Here is a 22,012-nt window from a genome sequence, read left to right on the forward strand (position 1 = left end):
CAAATCACGGAACCATCGGGTGGTTGGGATTGGTTGATGCTTTCCCTCTTTCCTTGTCCTTTTCCAGGCTGGAATGGGTGGGAATCATCGAGTTTTGGACATGGGAGACTCGATGGGGGTGGAAGGAAGAGTTGAGAAGTCGCTCTTCATCCCGTGCTCGCGTCGAATCACGGAACTGTCGGATTGTTGGGATTGGTTGATGCTTTCCCCCTTTCCTTGTCCTTTTCCAGGCTGGAATGGGTGGGAATCATTGAACTTTGGACATGGGAGACTCGATGGGGTTGGAAGGAAGAGTTGTGATGTTGCTCTTCTCCATCCCGCGCTCGCGTTGAATCACGGAACCATCGGACTGTTGGGATTGGTTGATGCTTTCCCTTCTCTCCTTGTCCTTTTCCAGGCTGGAATGGGTGGGAATCATTGAGCTGAAAATCAGGGATTGGCTGGAAAACCTTTGGAAAATTCTCTGTTTTGTGTAAATAATTCCGCGGGACTCGATGGGGGTGGAAGGTCGCTCTTTGTGAGGTCGCTCTTCGTCCTGCGCTCGTGTCAAATCACGGAACCATCGGGTGGTTGGGGTTGGAAGGATCTTGGTTGAGTTTCTCCTCTCTCCTTGTCCTTTTCCAGGCTGGAATGGGTGGAAATCATTGAGTTTTGGACACAGGAGACTTTATAGGGGTGGGAGGAAGAGTTGAGATGTTGCTCTTCTCCATCCCGCGCTCACGTCAAATCATGGAACCATCGGATTGTTGGGATTGGTTGATGCTTTCCCTCTCTCCTTGTCCTTTTCCAGGCTGGAATGGGTGGGAATCATCGAGTTTTGGACATGGGAGACTCAATGGGGTTGGAAGGAAGAGTTGAGAAGTTGCTCTTCATCCCGCGTTTGCGTCAAATCACAGAACCATCGGATTGTTGGGATTGGTTGATGCTTTCCCTATTTCCTTGTCCTTTTCCAGGCTGGAATTGGTGGGAATCATTGAACTTTGGGCACAGGAGACTCGATGGGGGTGGAAGGAAGAGTTGAGAAGTCGCTCTTCTCCATCCCGCGCTCGCGTCAAATCACGGAACGATCACGTTGGGCGACCTTCTGAGATGTCTCAAGGCTGACATTTTCCCTTCTCTCCTTGTCCTTTTCCAGGCTGGAATGGGTGGGAATCATCAAGTTTTGGACACAGGAGACTCGATGGGGTTGGAAGGAAGAGTTGAGATGTTGCTCTTCTCCATCCCGCGCTCGCGTCGAATCACAGAACCATCGGATGGTTGGGATTGGTTGATGTTTTCCCTCTTTCCTTGTCCTTTTCCAGGCTGGAATGGGTGGGAATCATTGAACTTTGGATATGGGAGACTCGATGGGGGTGGGAGGAAGAGTTGAGAAGTTGCTCTTCATCCCGCGCTCGCGTCAAATCATGGAACCATCGGATTGTTGGGATTGGTTGATGCTTTCCCTTCTCTCCTTGTCCTTTTCCAGGCTGGAATGGGTGGGAATCATTGAGCTGAAAATCAGGGATTGGTTGGAAAACCTTTGGAAAATTCTCTGTTTTGTGTAAATAATTCCGCGGGACTCGATGGGGGTGGAAGGTCGCTCTTTGTGAGGTCGCTCTTCGTCCCGCACTCGCTGCGGATGTTGATCATGGAACCATCGGGTAGTTGGGCTTGGAAGGGATCTTGGTTGAGTTTCCCCTCTCTCCTTGTCCTTTTCCAGGCTGGAATGGGTGGGAATCATCGAACTTTGGACACGGGAGACTCGATGGGGGTGGAAGGAAAAGTTGCGATGTTGCTTCTCTCCATCCCGCCCTCGCGTCAAATCACGGAACCATTGGATTGTTGGGATTGGTTGATGCTTTCCCTCTTTCCTTGTCCTTTTCCAGGCTGGAATGGGTGGGAATCATTGAGTTTTGGACACGGGAGACTCGATGGGGGTGGGAGGAAGAGTTAAAAAGTCGCTCTTCATCCCGCGCTCGCGTCAAATCCCGGAATGGTCACGTTGGGCGACCTTCCGAGATGTCTCAAGGCTGACATTTTCCCTTCTCTCCTTGTCCTTTTCCAGGCTGGAATGGGTGGGAATCATCGAGTTTTGGACACGGGAGACTCGATGGGGGTGGGAGGAAGAGTTGAGAAGTCGCTCTTCATCCCTCACTCGCGTCAAATCCTGGAACGGTCACGTTGGTCGACCTTCCGAGATGTCTCAAGGCTGACATTTTCCCTTCTCTCCTTGTCCTTTTCCAGGCTGGAATGGGTGGGAATCATCGAGTTTTGGACACGGGAGACTCGATGGGGGTGGGAGGAAGAGTTGTGATGTTGCTCTTCATATCGCGCTCGCGTCAAATCATGGAACCATCGGATTGTTGGGATTGGTTGATGCTTTCCCTCTTTCCTTGTCCTTTTCCAGGCTGGAATGGGTGGGAATCATTGAGCTGAAAATCAGGGATTGGCTGGAAAACCTTTGGAAAATTGTCTGTTTTGTGTAAATAATTCCGCGGGGCTCGATGGGGGTGGAAGGTCGCTCTTTGTGAGGTCGCTCTTCGTCCCGCGCTCGTGTCAAATCATGGAACCATCGGGTGGTTGGGGTTGGAAGGGATCTTGGTTGAGTTTCCCCTCTCTCCTTGTCCTTTTCCAGGCTGGAATGGGTGGGAATCATCGAACTTTGGACACGGGAGACTCGATGGGGGTGGGAGGAAGAGTTGAGAAGTCGCTCTTCATCCCGCCCTCGCGTCAAATCCTGGAATGGTCACGTTGGGCGACCTTCCGAGATGTCTCAAGGCTGACATTTTCCCTTCTCTCCTTGTCCTTTTCCAGGCTGGAACGGGTGGGAATCATTGAACTTTGGACACAGGAGACTCGATGGGGTTGGAAGGAAGAGTTGAGAAGTCGCTCTTCATCCCGCGCTCGCGTCAAATCCCGGAACGGTCACATTGGGCGACCTTCTGAGATGTCTCAAGGCTGACATTTTCCCTTCTCTCCTTGTCCTTTTCCAGGCTGGAATGGGTGGAAATCATCGAGCCTCGGACCCGGGAGCGCATGTACGCCAACCTCATCACGGGGGAGTGCGTCTGGGACCCCCCCGCCGGCGTGCGGATCAAACGCACCAATGAGAACCAGTGGTGGGAACTCTTCGACCCCAACACCTCCCGCTTCTACTACTACAATGCCACCACGCAGAGGACGGTGTGGCACCGTCCCCAGAACTGCGACATCATCCCGCTGGCCAAGCTGCAGACGCTGAAGCAGAACACGGAGTCGCCGCGGGCTTCCACGGAAAACAGCCCCGGCAGGAGCAGCAATGTCAGCAGGGAGGGGAGCACCAGCTCGTCCTTGGAGCAGGAGCTGGAGGCCAACGAGAAGGTCCAGGAGCAGCGGTCGAGCCGCCAGCCCGGCCACTATTCCGTGGTGAAGGAGGAAACGGAAAGGTAAAGGTGGGATGGGCGGGAGAAAATCGGGAATTTGCCGTGCCGGCGGTGTCCAAGAGCGATCCTGCAGGTGTTGGGTGAAGATTTTTTTGTGTGGATGGTTCCTCCTCCTCAACTCTTGGTGGATCCTCCACAAATCAAGGAGATATAGGAGAAAACATCAGGAAAAGGTGTTTTTCCACCGTTGGGATATTTTAGATGTTCCCTGCGGGAATTTTCCCTAAAGGAATAATTTCTCGTCCTCCGAAATCCGTTTTTAGGGTTGGAAATTCGGGTTTAGAGCCCAACGTGGTTTTGAATTATTTCTTTGGATCTTCCTGAGGAGTTGGGATGATTCACAGCCACGTCCCACAGGTCTGGGGAGCTCCTGGCAGGAATTATTTCCCTCGGGAAGGAGAAGGTGCTCCATTCCCAAGGAGAATATTCGTTGTCGTTTCGTCTTTTATGGATTAAAATCTGCAAAATCAGGGAATCGTGGAATGGTTTGGATCATAAAAAAACCTTAAAATCCAATTTTTTCCATCTCTTTCCATGGGACACTTCCCACCATTCCTTAAATTCCAAATTGAAGGAATCACTTTTGGGATCGGCAGCACCCAAACAAAACAAACTCCAATGATTGGAATAAAAAGGAAAATTTTAATTTCTCATCTCCTTTCCCTGCCTCACATCCAGGTGTTCACACAGAGCTGCTGCCCGGAGGGATGGAGTTTTCCAAGGAATTCCACAGAGTTTTTTCCAGATTTGGGAGAACAGACAAGGAAGGGACCAAAATTCCCAACCAGGTCAATCCCAATTGAGTTGGAATTCCCAAACCTCCATAAAGCTCAGCAGCAGCAGAGGAGACACAGTCATGGGTTGAACATGGAGATAATTCCATGGATTTGCTGATCTCATGTTCCCATCCCAGCCACCAGTGTAATCCAAGCTGGAATTCCCTCATAGGAACGCATCCCCACATCCCAAAAATTCCAAAAATAGCCCCAAAACCCCTCCAGCATCTGCAGCCGTTGCACAAACATGGAAAATCCCTGTTTATCCCAATGGAATGTCATCCTTGGGATAACCAAGGGGCAAAATTGTCCCAACCTGAGCTGGGACAATTCCAGGGATGGAGCAGCCACAGCTTTTCTGGGAGACCTGCGGCGGGTCGTTAATTAATGTATTCTCCTTCTCTTAATTGACGCTTTTGGCCACGTTAAGGACACAGATGGGTTGAGGAGACCGATCCAGGGTGGAATTCCCATTCCCAACTCCTGCTGGCAGAAACTGCGGCCGGGTGGGAACAGGAATTCCCGGTTTCATGTGGGACAACGGAGGCGGCGTCGGCTCCGCGCCCCGAGGGAGGTTCCGCCTTCCTGGTGGAATCTTCGGGAATTCCTCCTGGGGAAGGGGGATTTTGGGAAGGGAGATGGGTTTGGGGTCATTTACTGTGGAATTACGGGATCGTGGAATGGTTTGGCTTTTCATGGAATTTCGGCCTTTTCCATGGGCAGGGACAACTTTCGTTATCCCAGGTTTCTCCAAGCCCCATCCAAGCTGGCCTGGGACATTTCCAGAGATCCAGGAGCAGCCACAGCTTCTCCAGGAATTCCATCCCAGTCCCTCATCACCCTCCCAGCCAGGAATTCCTTCCCAAATCCCATCGATCCCTTCCCTCTGGCAGTGGGAAGCCATTCCCAGTGTCCTGTCCCTCCATCCCGTGTCCCAAATCCTTCTCCAGCTCTCCTGGAGCTCTGAGGTCTCCATGGATCCTTCCCTTCTCCAGGTTGGACATTCCCAGCTCTTCCCAGCCAGGTTCCGGAGCAGAGGGGCTCCAGGGAAATGATAATTCTGGAGACGACATCAGGAATTTCCTGGGGAAAAGATCATTCCCAAGGTGGAATGCAGGAATTTCCTGGGGAAAGGATCATTCCCAAGGTGGGATCAGGAATTTCCTGTGGAAAGGATCATTCCCAATGTGGGATCAGGAATTTCCTGGGGAAGGGATCCTTCCCAAGCTGGGATCAGGAATTTCCCAGGGAAAGGATCATTCCCGAACTGGGATCAGGAATTTCCTGGGAAAGGATCATTCCCGAGGTGGAATCAGGAATTTCCTGGGGAAAGGATCATTCCCGAGGTGGGATCAGGAATTTCCCAGGGAAATGATAATTCTGGAGATGACATCAGGAATTTCCTGGGGAAAGGATTATTCCTGAGGTGGGATCAGCAATTTTCTGTGGAAAGAATCATCCTGGAAACGAGATCAGGAATTTTCTGGGGAAAGGATCATTCCCAAACTGGGATCAGGAATTTCCCAGGGAAATTATAATTCTGGAAATGAGATCAGGAATTTCCTGGGGAAAAGATCATTCCCGAGTTGGGATCAGGAATTTCCTGGGAAAGGATCATTCCCAAGGTGGGATCAGGAATTTCCTGGGAAAGGATCATTCCCAAGCTGGGATCAGGAATTTCCTGGGAAAGGATCATTCCCGAGGTGGAATCAGGAGTTTCCTGGGAAAGGACCATTCCCAAACTGGGATCAGGAATTTCCAGGGGAAAGGATCATTCCCGAGCTGGGATCAGGAATTTCCTGGGGAAAGGATCATTCCCAAGGTGGGATCAGGAATTTCCTGGGGAATGGATCATTCCCAAGGTGGGATCAGGAATTTCGTGGGGAAAGGATCATTCCCAAACTGGGATCAGGAATTTCCCAGGGAAATGATAATTCTGGAAATAAGATCAGGAGTTTCCTGGGGAAAGGATCATCCTGGAAATAAGATCAGGAATTTCCTGGGAAAAGGATCATTCCTGAGGTGGAATGCAGGAATTTCCTGGGAAAAGGATCATTCCCAAGCTGGGATCAGGAATTTCCCAGGGAAATGATAATTCTGGAAATGACATCAGGAATTTCCTGGGGAAAGGATCATTCCTGCCAACTGGAATTTCCACCTGCATCCCTGGAGGTGACAGGGACGAGATAAAAAAAACCCCATTCCCGCATTTTCCCCATCCCTGGAAGTGTCCAAGGCCAGGTTGGAAGGAGCTTGGAGCAACCTGGGATGGTGGAAGGTGTCCCTGTGTAATTCCATGTTCTTGGAGGCCCCTTCCAAGCCCGGCCATTCCATGATTCCCGGAGATCCCGTAATTCCAAGATCTCATCCCATAAAATCTCATTTAAAGGTTTCTGGCTCAGCTCAGCTCATCTGGTTGGAAAAGGGAATTTGGGATAAATGGGGAAGTTTTAATTGGAATTCGTACCCGTTTTAAGGCTTCCCTTAAAATTTAGGATTTAGGAACCAGAGCGTCTCCAGATTTTGATGAAAATGCGGAAAAAATGGGTTTTTTGGGGGATTTTCCTCTTTCCACGCCGGCTCCGACCATCCAAGGTGGTTGAGGAGCAGAAGCGGCGCTCGGAAAGAACGGGATAAATCCAGGAGACGTTTGGCATCTTCTCGGTTTTGAGGGAAAATTTGGTTTTTGAAGAGTTGGCCATGGGTGGCTTGGTCGTCATCTGGACAACAACTCAAAAAAAATAAAAAATAATAAATAATAAAAAAAAAATTTAAAAAATTTAAAAAAATTAAAAATCGATGACTCCAAGCTCGAGGAGGTCCCGGGAGCAGATCCTGGTGGGATCCATCTCCATCGACGTCTCCGTCGGTAACTCCTCCTCCTCCATTCCTATTTTGCAGTTCGTCGCCTTCCGGAATGTTCGAGAAGGAATACGACATTTATCGGGATTACAGCACGGAAGGACAACTCCTGCACTACAGGTACCGGAATTTCCCTCCGGAATCGGCCTCGGGGCGGGTGGGACAGGGAATGTCGCTGGTGTTTTATTCCCAAAGGGTTTTTCGGTCATCTCTGCCCTTCGTGGGTCGTCTTTGGGTCTTTGTGGAACTCAAAAAGTCCTCAAGGAACTCAAAAAGTTCTTATTGGAATCCAAAATTCCTTCTTTAACCCCAAATCCTCACTGAACCCCCAAAATCCTCACTGAACCCCTAAAAGTCCTCATTGAACCCCAAAATTCCTTCTTGAACCCCAAATCCTCACTGAACCCCAAATTGAATCACACCAAGTTCCTCTTGAGCTCCAAAAATTCTCATTGAACCCCCAAAATTCCTTCTTGAACCCCCAAAATCCTCACTGAGCCCCCCAAATTCCTTCTTGAACCCCAAATTTTCACTGAACTCCAAAAATTCTCATTGAACCCCCAAAATCCTCACTGAACCCCAAAAGTTCTTCTTGAACCCCCAAATTCCTTCTTGAACCCCAAATCCTCACTGAACCCCCAAAATTCCTCCTTGAACCCCAAAAGTCCTCATTGAACCCCAAATTCCTTCTTGAACCCCCAAATTCCTTCTTGAGCCCCAAATCTTCACTGAACTCCAAACTGAATCCCACCAAGTTCCTCTTGAGCTCCAAAAATCCTCACGGAACCCCCAAAATTCCTTCTTGAACCCCTAAATTCCTTCTTGAACCCCAAAAGTCCTTCTTTAACCCCAAATCTTCACTGAACTCCAAAAATTCTCATTGAACCCCAAAAGTCCTTCTTGAACCCCAAGAGTTCTTCTTTAACTCCAAATTCTCACTGAGCCCCCAAAATCCTCACTGAACACCAAAAGTCCTCATTGAACCCCAAAATTCCTTCTTGAACCCCAAATCTTCACTGAACCCCCAAAATCCTCACTGAACCCCCAAATTCCTTCTCTTGAACCCTCAAAATCCTTCTTGAACCCCAAATCTTCACTGAACTCCAAAAATTCTCACTGAACCCCCAAATTCCTTCTTGAACCCCAAATCCTCACTGAACCCCAAACTGAATCCCACAAGTTCCTCTTGAGCTCCAAAAATCCTCACTGAACCCCAAAAATCCCTCTTTAACCCCAAATCCTCACTGAACCCCAAAATTCCTTCTTTAACCCCAAATCCTCACTGAACCCCAAATCCTCACTGAACCCCAAACTGAATCCCACCAAGTTCCTCTTGAGCTCCAGAAATTTTCGCTGAACCCCCAAAATTCCTTCTTGAACCCCCAAATTCCTTTTCTTGAACCCCAAATTCCTTCCTGAACCCCAAATCTTCACTGAACTCCAAAAATTCTCACTGAACCCCAAAATCCCTTCTTGAACCCCAAATCCTCACTGAACCCCCGAAATCCTCACTGAATCCTCAAAATTCCTTCTTTAACCCCAAAATTCCTTCTTGAACCCCAAATCCTCACTGAACCCCCACTACTTCCTTGCTGAACCCCCAAATCCTCACTGAACCCCAAAATTCCTCGTTGAACCCCCAAATTCCTTCTTGAACCCCCAAATTCCTTCTCTTGAACCCCCCAAATTCCTTCTTGAACCCCAAAATTCCTTCTTGAACCCCAAATCCTCACTGAACCCCAAACTGAATCCCACAAGTTCCTCTTGAGCTCCAAAAATCCTCACTGAACCCCCAAAATTCCTTCTTGAACCCCCAAATTTCTTTCTCTTGAACCCCCAAATCCCTTCTTGAACCCCAAATCTTCACTGAACTCCAAAAATTCTCACTGAACCCCAAAATCCCTTCTTTAACCCCAAATCTTCACTGAACCCCAAAATTCCTCATTGAACCCCAAAATTTCTTCTTGAACCCCAAATCCTCACTGAACCCCCACTACTTCCTTGCTGAACCCCCAAATCCTCACTGAACCCCAAAAGTCCTCATTGAACCCCAAAAGTCCTCATTGAACCCCAAATTCCTTCTTGAACCCCAAATTCCTTCTCTTGAACCCCCAAATTCCTTCCAGAACCCCAAAATCCTCACTGAGCTCCAAAAATTTTCACTGAACCCCAAAATCCTCACTGAACCCCCAAAATTCCTTCTTAAACCCCCAAATTCCTTCTTGAACCCCAAATCTTCACTGAACTCCAAAAATTCTCACTGAACCCCAAAAGTCCTCACTGAACCCCCAAAATCCCTTCTTGAACCCCAAATTCTCACTGAACCCCCAAAATTCTCACTGAACCCCAAAAGTCCTCACTGAACCCCCAAATTCCTTCTTGAACCCCAAATCTTCACTGAGCTCCAAAAATTCTCACTGAACCCCCAAAATCCTCACTGAACCCCTAAAGGTCCTCATTGGACCCCAAAATTCCTTCTTTAACCCCAAATCCTCACTGAACCCCAAACTGAATTTCACAAGTTCCTCTTGAGCTCCAAAATTCCTTCTTGAACCCCCAAATTCCTTCTTTAACTCCAAATTTTCACTGAACTCCAAAAATTCTTCTTGAAACATAAAATCCCTTCTTGAACCCCAAATCCTCACTGAACCCCCAAAATCCTCACCGAACCCCAAAATTCCTTCTTGAACCCCCAAATTCCTTCTTGAACCCCAAATCTTCACTGAACTCCAAACTGAATCCCAAGTTCCTCTTGATCTCCAAAAATCCTCACAGAACCCCCAAAATTCCTTCTTGAACTCCTCCAAGTCCTTCTTGAACCCCCCAAATCTTCACTGAACCCCCAAAATCCTCACTGAACCCCAAACTGAATCCCACAAGTTCCTCTTGAGCTCCAAAAATCCTCCTTGAACCCTCAAAATCCTTCTTGAACCCCAAATCTTCACTGAACTCCAAAATCCTCACTGAACCCCCAAAATCCTCACTGAACCCCAAAATTCCTCGTTGAACCCCAAATTCCTTCTTGAACCCCAAATCCTCACTGAACCCCCAAAATCCTCACTGAACCCCTAAAGGTCCTCATTGGACCCCAAAATTCCTTCTTGAACCCCAAATCTTCACTGAACCCCAAAATTCCCCTTGAACCCCAAATTCCTTATTGAACCCCCAAATTCCTTCTCTTGAACCCAAAATTCCTTCTTGAACCCCCAAAATTCCTTCTTGAACCCCAAATCTTCACTGAACTCCAAAAATTCTTATTGAACCCCCAAAATTCTCAATGAACCCCAAAAGTTCTTCTTTAACCCCAAATCCTCACTGAACCCCAAACTGAATCCCACCAAGTTCCTCTTGAGCTCCAAAAATCCTCACTGAACCCCCAAAATTCCTTCTTGAACCCCAAATCTTCACTGAACTCCAAAAATTCTCATTGAACCCCAAAAGTCCTCATTGAACCCCCCAAATTCCTTCTTGAACCCCAAATCCTCACTGAACCCCAAACTGAATCCCACCAAGTTCCTCTTGAGCTCCAAAAATCCTCACTGAACCCCAAAATTCCTTCTTGAACCCCCAAATTCATTCTTGAACCCCAAATCTTCACTGAACTCCAAAAATCCTCACTGAACCCCAAAACTCCTCATTGAACCCCAAAATTACTTCTCTTGAACCCCAAATCTTCATTGAACCCCCAAAATCTTCACTGAACCCCAAAAGTCCTCACTGAACCCCAAAATTCCTTCTTGAACCCCAAATCTTCACTGAACCCCCAAAATCCTCACTGAACCCCCAAAATTCCTTCTTGAACCCCCAAATCCCTTCTTGAACCCCAAATCCTCACTGAACCCCCAAAATCCTCACTGAACCCCTAAAGGTCCTCATTGGACCCCAAAATTTCTTCTTTAACCCCAAATCCTCACTGAACCCCCACTACTTCCTTGCTGAACCCCCAAAATCCTCACTGAGCCCCAAAATTCCTTCTTGAACCCCCAAAATCCTCACTGAACCCCAAAATTCCTCATTGAACCCCAAAAGTCCTTCTTGAACCCCCAAATTCAGTTTTGAACCCTGAAATTCCTTCTAGAACCCCAAATCTTCACTGAACTCCAAAAATTCTTATTGAACCCCCAAAATCCACCTTGAACCCCAAATTGAATCCCACAAGTTCCTCTTGAGCTTCAAAAATCCTCACTGAACCCCCAAATTCCTTCTTGAACCCCAAATCTTCACTGAACTCCAAAAATCCTCACTGAACTCCAAAATTCCTTCTTGAACCCCCAAATTCCTCCTTGAACCCCAAATCTTCACTGAACTCCAAAAATCCTCACTGAACCCCTAAAGGTCCTCATTGGACCCCAAAATTCCTTCTTGAACCCCCAAATTCATTCTTGAACCCCAAATCTTCACTGAACTCCAAAAATTCTCACTGAGCCCCCAAATTCCTTCTTGAACCCGCAAAATTCCTTCTTGGACCCCAAAATCCCTTCTTGAACCCCCAAAATCCTCACTGAACCCCAAAATTCCTTCTTGAACCCCAAATCTTCACTGAACCCCCACTACTTCCTTGCTGAACCCCCAAAATCCTCACTGAACCCCCAAAATTCCTTCTTGAACCCCAAATCTTCACTGAGCTCCAAAAATTCTCATTGAACCCACAAAATCCTCACTGAACCCCCAAAAGTCCTTCTTGAACCCCAAATCTTCACTGAACTCCAAAAATTCTCACTGAACCCCAAAATCCCTTCTTTAACCCCAAATCCTCACTGAACCCCAAAATTCCCCTTGAACCCCAAATCCTCACTGAACCCCAAAAGTTCTTCTTGAACCCCAAATCCTCACTGAACCCCAAAATTCCCCATTGGACCCCACCAGAACACCAAAACTCCAAGATGAGGACAAGACCGGATTTTGGGATTTTTTGGAGTTTCTCCCATCCTGGTTGATAAAACCCCAAATTCCTGAATTTTTTTCAGGATTTGGGAATGAGTGGAGCATCTTCCCAATCCCATAAAAACCCCACGGAGCAGCCAATGAGCTAATTAGCATATTTGCTTAATTAATTAGCCGTGAGCGGACGTCCTTTGGTTTAACCCCCCGAGCCGGAATCGGAGCTCGTGATGAATTCCCGCTAATTGGAAGGGGGGAAATTAATGATGGAATTGTGGAATGGGTTGGTGGGACCTCAAAGATTGTCCAATCCCAGTCCAACCATTCCAAGGGTAGGGACACCTCCCAATATCCCAAATTTCTCCAAATTGTCCTGGGACACTTCTTGGGATGGGAATTGCACTTTGGACAGGGATTGGGAATTCTCTGGTTGTCCCAACATGGAGATGACGGGTTTGGAGTTGGATGGAAGCCACCAAACCTTCATGGATCCATCACGGAGTGGGATGATGGATCTAAGACGCTTCCACCAGAGCTGCTGGAGCTCCTCAGCTTCCAAACCCCAACCAAACCTTCATGGATCCATCACGGAGTGGGATGATGGATCTAAGACGCTTCCACCGGAGCTGCTGGAGCTCCTCGGCTTCCAAACCCCAACCAAACCTTCATGGATCCATCACGGAGTGGGATGATGGATCTAAAACGCTTCCACCGGAGCTGCTGGAGCTCCTCGGCTTCCAAACCTCGTTTGCGAAACGGCTTTTCCAGGTGGTTCCAACCATCTCCTCGAGTCTGGTGTTAATTCCAGAAGTTTTCCTCTGGAAAACCACAGAGGGACACGGGATTGAGTCCCACCACTCATCCATGGTGGGTAGAAAAGCATGGTGAGATCCATCTCACGGTTCTTCCCACCTTCCTCCGTCCCCTCCGGCCGGGAAAGGAGAAGTTGGAGAATTCCTGGAATGTTGGAGAGAAACCAAAACATGACCGAGAAATTCCATGGGATCTTCATCCATGGAATCATCACCACCTCAAGGTGCAGGTCTTGGATCACCCCTGGAGCTGCAGCGACACCCTCAGGAGCGGGGATGGATTTTTCCGGTTCCTCGGAGCTCCCGGTGAACAATTCCCAAAATAATTTTTCCAAAGTAACGAAGATTTGGGGGTGTCATTAAGAGGATGGAGAACCTGGAATCCCAAATCCCATCATTCCCAATCCATGACCTTTCCCTCTTCGATCCAAAACCAATCAATCAATCAATCAATCTTCCCATCAGGAAATCTGCTTTTTTTTTTGGGAAAAATCCCAAATTTCTCTCTTCATCCCATGGTTGCGTTGGCCAATCAACGGTTGGAAGGTCCAAGGCTGCTCAAGATGGATTTTAAACCAAAAACCTTCAACGTGGAGGAATTTCTTCTCGTTTTCTCCTCCCGACATCAGAGATGGAACCAAAGCTTTGAAGAACCCGTCGTTCCAGGTTTTGGAGATGGAGAAGGTGACCAGTTGTGTTCCAGATTTTTGTAGAAATTTGGGATGTCCGATCCGTGAGCAGGAAGAATCCCAATTTTTTTCGGGATTGGGATGTCCAATCCATCAGCGGAATCGTGGCTGCTTCACCCACAGAAGGATCCTTAGTTTGGTGTTCCTCCATTTCTCCCGGACCTCCACATCCAGGAATGTTTGGAGAGGTCTTCCATCTTCTTGTGGTCAACAGGAATCGCTTCACAGCGAAAAAATTAGGGGAAATAAGAAGAAAATTGGGGTTGGCTCCCTAAAAAAATCCCGGGATCACCTTTTGGAGCTCCACAGAACTTCACGTGGAGGCACCAGAGGTGGTTTCAGAGGTGGGTTGGTGTCCACCGTGGTTTAGGAGGTGGTCACGGTGGTGGGACCACCTCTGTTTGGGGAGGAAGCCGTAATTTGCCAAAAATTTGTGATTTTCCAGTTATTTTCACCTCACGGCTCCCACAGGAGGTTTTTGGATTTGTCCTCCACGTTTGGAGGTTCAGTGTCCAAATCCTTCCATGGTCACGTTCAGCTTTTCTCCACCCGGATTTGTCGTCCGTGTGGATTTAGGGAATTGCTGTAATTTGACCGAATTATATAAATCCAGCCCCAAAATTCAGGAAGAGACTTGGCAGGAGAAACCTGGGAAGGAGGTGAGGAACCACCACCAGATGTTGAGCACGGTTCCAATAATGGTCAATAAATTCCTGATTTTTAGTGGTGAATCCATTCCCGAATTCCCATGGAATTGAGGAAGAGGAGCAGAACTGACACCATTGATTCCCTGAGGATCCATGGGATGAAAATCCCATTTTTTGGGAAAAAAAGGGATGAGGGTTGATGGTTGTTTTTGGTGGGTCTTCTTCTCAACCCTCATCCAACCTAATCTTGGACAATTCCAGGATGGAGCATCCACGGCTTTTCTTGGAATTCCATTCCAGCCCCCCACAGGGAAGAATTCCTTCCCAAAATTCCACCCTCTGGAAGGGGGAGGACATTCCTTGTGTCCTCCTGAAGACACCAAGAGGAGGAAAGATTTTGGCACAAAAAAAAATCACCATTTTTGGAACTTTTTGTCGCTCTCCTGGATCCGGTGGGAGAAGATTCCAAATGTTGGTCTTGTGCTTCCTCCTGGTGGGATCGATCCCGGAGGAGATCCCTGAAGACCATCACGATGTCCCAAACCAAGAGGACACCTCCAGCAAGGTCAACTTGACCTTCAGCCAAGGGACGCATCGGGAACGATCGTCCGAGTTCGTTTTGGTGTTTCCTCATCAACAAAATCCCATAAAATCCTGAAAATGGCAAAAATTCATCTTCTGCTTCTCCCGGGAAAAAAAAAGTGGGAATTGGGATGACGAGGGATGGGTCTTAATTAACTCAACGTTAATTAGCGGCGACGCTGATGGAGTGGTGGAACGTCGGAGATGTTTCACGGAGAGATTTGGTGTTGAGGGTTTGGAGGTCCCACGGCGCCATCCGGAGATGAGGATTGCGCAATCCATGAAAATTTTGGAAAAATAATTGGAATTTTTAATGGAATTTTATGGGTATAATCCTTCGGGAATATTTTACTGGAGAATGGAATTGTGTGTGGAGGAACCTCAGGAGGTGGTGGACATCCATCAAAACAAGATTGGATGTCAAAATTGGACTTCAAAATTCCCATAAAAAGACCAAACTGGATTTTTCCTGGATATCCCATGGATTGTATCCGTCAAACCATTCCGGGAAAACGCGATCCTGGTCCTCACCTTCTTCCCAAAATATTCATTTTATAGCCCAAATTATGCAAATTTCACCTTCTAGGAATCAGCTTCAACCAATCAAAATGCTTCCTAAAAAAAAATTAAAATTAACTCCGAGGAGGAAATTACGGTTCCGAGCTCCGAAAAATGGGAAAAGGGATCGGAAGAGTGGGGGAAAGGGTTGGTGGGGTTGGGAAAATCCCAAATCCCACAAAAAATCTGAGATTGGAGGAATTTAAAATCTGAGGAAGGAATTTAAAAATCTGAATTTTTAAAATGCAGAATTGAAAATCCCAGTCCAAGCAATGGGAAATTTATAGATACGGAATTCCACAAAATTCCACGTCGATTTTTTGGGAACCGCTCCCAAAAAAACCCAAAACCTTAAAGATGGAATTCTCCAGCATTTCATCATCTGATTTAACCAAATTATAAAATTATAAATTAACAAAAAATACGAGTTTTTGCACAATTATAGACGCCGAATTCCCATCCTGAGGACGTTTTCCCAGCTGGAAAAATTCGGATGGATCACAGGTGGAAATCCAGGAATTTTCAGCCTCTTCTGGTCACTTTTCCATGATTTTTTTTTTCTTTTTTCCAATATTGGAATTCTTCAAATCAGGGATTTTTTTTCCCCCTTTTCCCAGCTTAATCTCAGCTCTAAATTTTAATTTTCACCTGAAAAGTCTAAACACCGGGGCAGAGGAAAAAATCTTGGAAAAATGGGTGGTTTGGGTCGGTTTTGGAAATATTCTTATTTTTAAAACCTCAAGTCTCAAGCAGAAATAACCGGAATATTTGGAATTTCTGCCCCATTCCTTGAATTTCCCGGAACGGCGATTTCAGCCCAAAAATTGCTTTTTTGGGATTTCCTTTTTAACAGCAGAAAATTCCATTTATTCCATTTTTTTTTTAATTTTTCCGGCGTTGGGGTTAGTCGTAATTTTCGGAATTTTTGGGAATATCGCGTCCAAATATTTAATATTTGGGATGGAAAAGTCGGATTGAAGGAGGTGATTTTTATTCGGATGTGGGATATTAACGGAAGATGCAAATTTGGGAATTAAGGGGCGGTTTCACCTGATTTTGAGTGAAAATACCTGAAATTAGGAGGGATTTGGGTTCGGTTAGGGGTGGGAAAAATGTGGAAATTTGGATTTTTGCCGGGAATTTCCGGATCAACCTTTTTTTTCCATGGGCAGGGACAACTTCCACCATCTCAGGTTGCTCCAATCCCTGGATTTGGATATTTCCAGGGATGAGGCAACCAAAGATTTCCTGGGAATTCCAATCCAATTCTGCTGGGAATTTATTTTAATTTTCTTTCCTCATCGTTTTTGGGATCTGTGTATAAAAATCAAATTATTCATGAGAATTAAAAACCTCCACCTCTTCCAGAAAAAACACGGAGTCATCCAAGATTGAGCAGGAAAAGCAGATTTTTCAGGAGCAGAATGGGCTTGGAGCAACCTGGGATGGTGGAAATTGTCCCAACTTCCAGGAACTGGATGAGCTTTAAGGCCACTTCCAACCCAAATTCCATGAATCCATGATTTTTTGGTCATGGATGGAATTTAGGTCTGGAAGGAGTTGAGATCCATCAAACTCATCCATGTTTTCGGCAGCGAGAAGTTGGCAGGAGGTTCAAATTCCCACGAAATCCAAAAGTGGGAAAAGGAGGAATAAATTATTCCCAAATCCTTCGGAGCGAGGACAAATTCGTGGGAAAACGTGGAGACTCCTGCAGGGAATTTTTGTGGGAATTTTCCTCTCAAAACTCAATGATTGAGCTGATTCCACCTTTTCCTGGGAAAAAATATCCGGGAATAAACGAGAAATGGAGAGGGATGAACCAGGAGAGCAGATGGAGCCTCCGGAATCTTCTGTTCCAGCGTGGGATTGGTGACAGGATGTTCTTCCCTGTGCCTCCAGAACGGGAAATTCCAGCTGGGCAGCTCCATCAAATCCATCTTTGGTCTTCTCCTGAGTGTCCCAAGGTCTTGGAACGAGGAACAAGGAGATGGGAATCCACCATGCCGGGGGAGAATTCCTCATGGGAAAACTTCTTCCCAATATCCAATTCCAAGGGCAGGAATTTTTTTCTGCTATCCCACATTTCTCCAAGCCATGTCCAACTTGTCCTTGGACACTTCCAAGGATGGAGAAGCCACATCTTCTCTGGGAATTCCATTCCAGAACCTCCCCACCCTCATGGTGGAGAATTCCTTCCCGTTATCCCACCCAACTCTTCCCTTTGGAAGTGGGAAGTCATTCCCCGTGTCTCCATCTCTTGGGAATATCCATCCGGGATGTTTGGGATGTTTGGGAGAATCCATCCCAAATTTTGGTGGAATTCTGACCTCTCCTGGTGATGTTTCTCCCCACAGGGCCTCATCCCTCCGGTGGAACGCCGGCACCAAGGAGCGGATGCTGATCAAGGTGACGGATCGGGAACCGAGTTTCCTCCTCCACCAAGGCAACGGTTACGCGCCGGAAAACCAACCGGCTTCACGTTCACGCCGACCTTCCGGCGGTCAACAATCGCCCAACCTCCAAACCTTCTCCTCGGACGCCGACAGCTCCGTCTTCTTCTCGGAGAGGAAACAATCGCCGTTCCTGAAGAGAGCCGAGCACGTGGGCAGCTGCTCGCCGCTGTTGGGTCGCGGCGATTCCTTCTGCTCGCAACACCGCAAACATTCCAGCGAATCCCAACCCTCGTCGCCGCGTTACGCCTACGAACCGCCGCTCTACGAAGAGCCCCCCATGGAATATCAACCGCCCATCTACGACGAACCGCCGGTGGACATGCAATACGAAACCAGCGGGAGCTTCAAAGCCGCGTCGCCGCAAAAATCGCCGATCCGCAAACCTCACCCGTTCCTCCAGTCGCCCAAGCAAAGCTCCAACTCGCCGTACCAACAGTTGGTGCTCACCAAGCAGAAATGTCCCGATCGCTTCATGAGTTTGGAGTACAGCCCCGCCGGGAAGGAGTACGTCCGCCAGTTGGTCTACGTGGAGCAATCGGGCTCCAGCCCCAAGATGAAGACGGGTTTGAGGCATAAATATTCGCCCAACCCCATCGGTGGTTCCTACTCGTTGCAGCACAGCCCGTGTCTGCTGAGGGACGTCAAATCTGGTGATTACAGCAGCATGGAAGGACATGACTTCTCCTCCGGTCCCACCAGCGCGACGGTGACGCAAGGTGAGGACTCCATGTCGTGGTCAAGCCAGCAGGACACTTTGTCCTCCAGCGGTTACTCGCCGTCAACCAGGAAGAGGAAAAGTCGTAAACCTTCGGTCAACCATGACGTCAACGTCTCCTCCACCGATGGGTCAGGAGAACGTGAGACATCAGGTGAGGCCGGTGAGGAACGAGGACACAACCGGTCGGAGAGCAAAGCGGCGGAGGCGGAGGCGGCGCGGAACTTTCCGGAGCCGTTCCTGGCGCAGGCGCGGTTGGCGTGGGAGGCGCAACAGGCGCATTACCACATGAAGCAACGCAGCAGTTGGGATTCCCAAAAAGACGGTTCCGGTTACGAGAGCGACGGCGCGCTGCCGCTGCCCATGCCGGGACCGGTGGTGAGGGCCTTCAGTGAAGATGAAGCGTTGGCCCAGCAGGAGAACAAGCATTGGAAGAGGAACACCTTTGAGAAGTTGGGGTTTCCTCAGATCTTGCTGGAGAAGAGCGTTTCTGTCCAGACCAACCTGGCTTCACCGGAGCCGTATCTCCATCCATCTCAGGTAACGTCCTTGGGAAGGTTCTTGGTGGTTTGGATTCACGCAGATCACGGGAGGTTCCTGAGGGCCCATCGCTGGTGATCGCTCAGAGAAATTGGTCCTTGCTGAGGTGGTCCTTCAAAATTGGTCATTAGCAAGGTGGTCCCTCAAAGTTGGTCCTTGCCAAGGTGGTTCTTCAAAATTGGTCCTTAGCAAGGTGGTCCCTCAAAATTGGTCCTTGATAAGGTGGTCCATCAAAGATGTTGGTCCTTAGCAAGGTGGTCCCTCAAAACTGATCTTCGCCAAGGTGGTTCCTCAAAGATGTTGGTCCTAATCAAGGTGGTCCCACAAAGTTGGTCTTTGCCAAGGTGGTCCCTTGGGGAAGTTGGTCCTTACCAAGGTGGTCCCTCAAAGATGTTGGTCCTAATCAAGGTGGTCCCTCAAAGTTGGTCTTTGCCAAGGTGGTCCATCAAAGTTGGTCCTTGCCAAGGTGGTCCTTCAAAATTGGTCCTTGCCAAGGTGGTCCATCAAAGTCGGTCCTTACCAAGGTGGTCCCACAAAGATGTTGATCTTTGCTGAGGTGGTCCCTCAAAGTTGGTCTTTAGCAAGGTGATCCTTCAAAGTTGGTCCTTGCCAAGGTGGTCCTTCAAAACTGGTCTTTAGCAAGGTGGTTCCTCAAAGAAGCTGGTCATTAGTAAGGTGGTCCCTCAAACTTGGTCCTAACCAAGGTGGTCCCTCAAAATTGGTCCTTGCCAAGATGGTTCCTCAAAGAAGTTGGTCCTTTCCAAAGTGATCCTTTAAAGTCCGTCCTTGCCATGGTGGTCCCTCAAAGTTGGTCCTTGCCAAGGTGGTTCCTCAAAGATGTTGGTCCTAATCAAAGTGGTCCCACAAAGTTGGTCCTTTCTAAAGTGGTCCTTTACAGTTCGTCCTTGCCAAGGTGGTCCCTCAAAGTTGGTCCTAACCAAGGTGGTCCCTCAAAGATGTTGATCTTTGCTGAGGTGGTCCCGCAAAGTTGGTCTTTGCCAAGGTGGTCCCTCAAAGATGTTGGTCCTAATCAAGGTGGTCCCTCAAAGTTGGTCCTTGCCAAAGTGGTCCTTTAAAATCGGTCCTTTACCAAGGTGGTCCCTCAAAGAATTTGGTCCTTAGCAAGGTGGTTCCTCAAAGAAACTGGTCCTTAGCAAGGTGGTCCCTCAAAGATGTTGGTCCTAACCAAGGTGGTCCCTCAAAGTTGGTCCTTAGCAAGGTGGTCCCTCAAAGATGTTGGTCCTTGCTGAGGTGGTCCCTCAAAGTTGGTCCTTGCCAAGGTGGTCCCTCAAAGAAGTTGGTCCTTGCCAAGGTGGTCCCTCAAAGTTGGTCTTTGCCAAGGTGGTCCCTCTAAGAAGTTGGTCCTTTCCAAAGTGATCCTTTAAAGTCCGTCCTTGCCAAGGTGGTCCTTCAAAATTGGTTCTTGCCAAGGTGGTCCCTCAAAGATGCTGGTCCTAATCAAGGTGGTCCCTCGAAGTTGGTCTTTGCCACAGTGGTCCCTCAAAGAAGTTGGTCCTTGCCAAGGTGGTCCTTCAAAGTTGGTCCTTGCCAAGGTGGTCCTTCAAAGAAGTTGGTCCTTGCCAAGGTGGTCCCTCAAAGTTGTCTTTGCCAAGGTGGTCCCTCAAAGTTGGTCCTTGCCAAGGTGGTCCTTTAAAGTCGGTCCTTTACCAAGGTGGTCCCTCAAAGGTGTTGGTCCTTGCCAAGGTGGTCCTTTAAAGTGAGTCCTTAGCAAGGTGGTCCCTCAAAATTGGTCCTTGCCAAGGTGGTCCTTCAAAGCTGGTCCTTAGCAAGGTGGTCCCTCAAAATTGGACCTTGCCAAGGTGGTTCTTCAAAGTCAGTCCTTACCAAGGTGGTCCCTCAAAGATGTTGGTCCTTGCCAAGGTGGTCCCTCAAAATTGGTCATTAGCAAGGTGGTTCCTCAAAGAAACTGGTCTTTGCCAAGGTGGTCCCTCAAAATTGGTCTTTGCCAAGGTGGTCCCTCAAAGAAGTTGGTCCTTGCCAAGGTGGTCCCTCAAAAATGGTCCTTGCCAAGGTGGTCCCTCAAAAATGTTGGTCCTTGCCGAGGTGGTCCTTCAAAGTTGGTCCTTGCCAAGGTGGTTCCTCAAAGATGTTGGTCCTAATCAAGGTGGTCCCTCGAAGTTGGTTCTTGACAAGGTGGTCCCTCAAAAAAGTTGGTCCTAATCAAGGTGGTCCCACAAAGTTGATCTTTGCCAAGGTGGTCCCTCAAAATTGGTCCTAACCAAGGTGGTCCCTCGAAGTTGGTCCTTAGCAAGGTGGTTCCTCAAAGATGTTGGTCCTTGCCAAGGTGGTTCTTCAAAGTTGGTCCTTGCCAAGGTGGTCCCTCAAAGTTGGTCCTTGCCAAGGTGGTCCCTCAAAGTTGGTCCTTGCCAAGGTGGTCCCTCAAAGTTGGTCCTTGCCAAGGTGGTTCCTCAAAGAAGTCGGTCCTTGCCAAGGTGATCCCTCAGAGTTTGTCCTTGCCAAGGTGGTCCCTCAAAATTGGTCCTTGCCAAGGTGTTTCTTCAAAGTTGGTCCTTGCCAAGGTGGTCCCTCAAAATTGGTCCTAACCAAGGTGGTCCCTCAAAGTTGGTCCTTGCCAAGGTGGTCCCTCAAAATTGGTCCTTGCCAAGGTGGTCCCTCAAAGATGTTGGTCCTTGCCAAGGTGGTCCCTCAAAGTTGGTCCTTGCCAAGGTGGTCCCTCAAAGTTGGTCTTTGCCAAGGTGTTCCCCTGGAGAAGTTGGTCCTTTCAAAGGTGGTCCCTCAAAGTTGGTCTTTGCCAAGGTGGTCCCTTGGACCAATTCTGTGGTCTTGGCTGCAGGACCACAGAATTGTCCATCCCGATTGTCCCATGCTGGCGGAGCTGCCAGGGTGTCCCTCAACCTCCTGTGGTGACATCCAGGAGCTGGGCCGGTTCCAGCAGGAGGAGGACACTGGTCCACAGGGATCTGCTGGGTCCTCCCCAGATTGAACCCGAAGAGGTCAAAGTTCAACCCTGAGCATCTCCTGTCCCTCAGGATGGTCAGAAGGACCATCCATGATGGTCATGGCTTGGAGGAGTCACCAGTCTCCTCCTGGAGAGAAGGTTCTCCTCCTGGA

General features: G+C 48.3%; 1 protein-coding gene across 17 annotated transcripts in view; it reads left to right on the top strand.

Moving 5' to 3' along the window:
• ARHGAP39 (Rho GTPase activating protein 39) overlaps positions 1-22,012 on the top strand; it is a 113,707-nt gene that overhangs the window by 60,746 nt on the left and 30,949 nt on the right. For all 17 annotated transcript variants that reach the window (XR_012054305.1, XR_012054310.1, XR_012054313.1 and 14 more), the window contains exons 2-4: positions 2,973-3,404; positions 7,079-7,159; positions 17,566-18,919. Coding sequence is in view for 3 of the 17 variants with exons in the window: in XM_041714111.2 (XP_041570045.2) it covers positions 2,973-3,404; positions 7,079-7,159; positions 17,566-18,919 (1,867 nt within the window). In the remaining 14 variants the exon portion in view is untranslated. The remainder of the gene's footprint in view (positions 1-2,972; positions 3,405-7,078; positions 7,160-17,565; positions 18,920-22,012) is intronic.

This window comes from Taeniopygia guttata, chromosome 2 (genome assembly GCF_048771995.1).
Source record: "Taeniopygia guttata chromosome 2, bTaeGut7.mat, whole genome shotgun sequence".
NCBI classification, from domain to species: Eukaryota; Metazoa; Chordata; class Aves; order Passeriformes; family Estrildidae; genus Taeniopygia; species Taeniopygia guttata.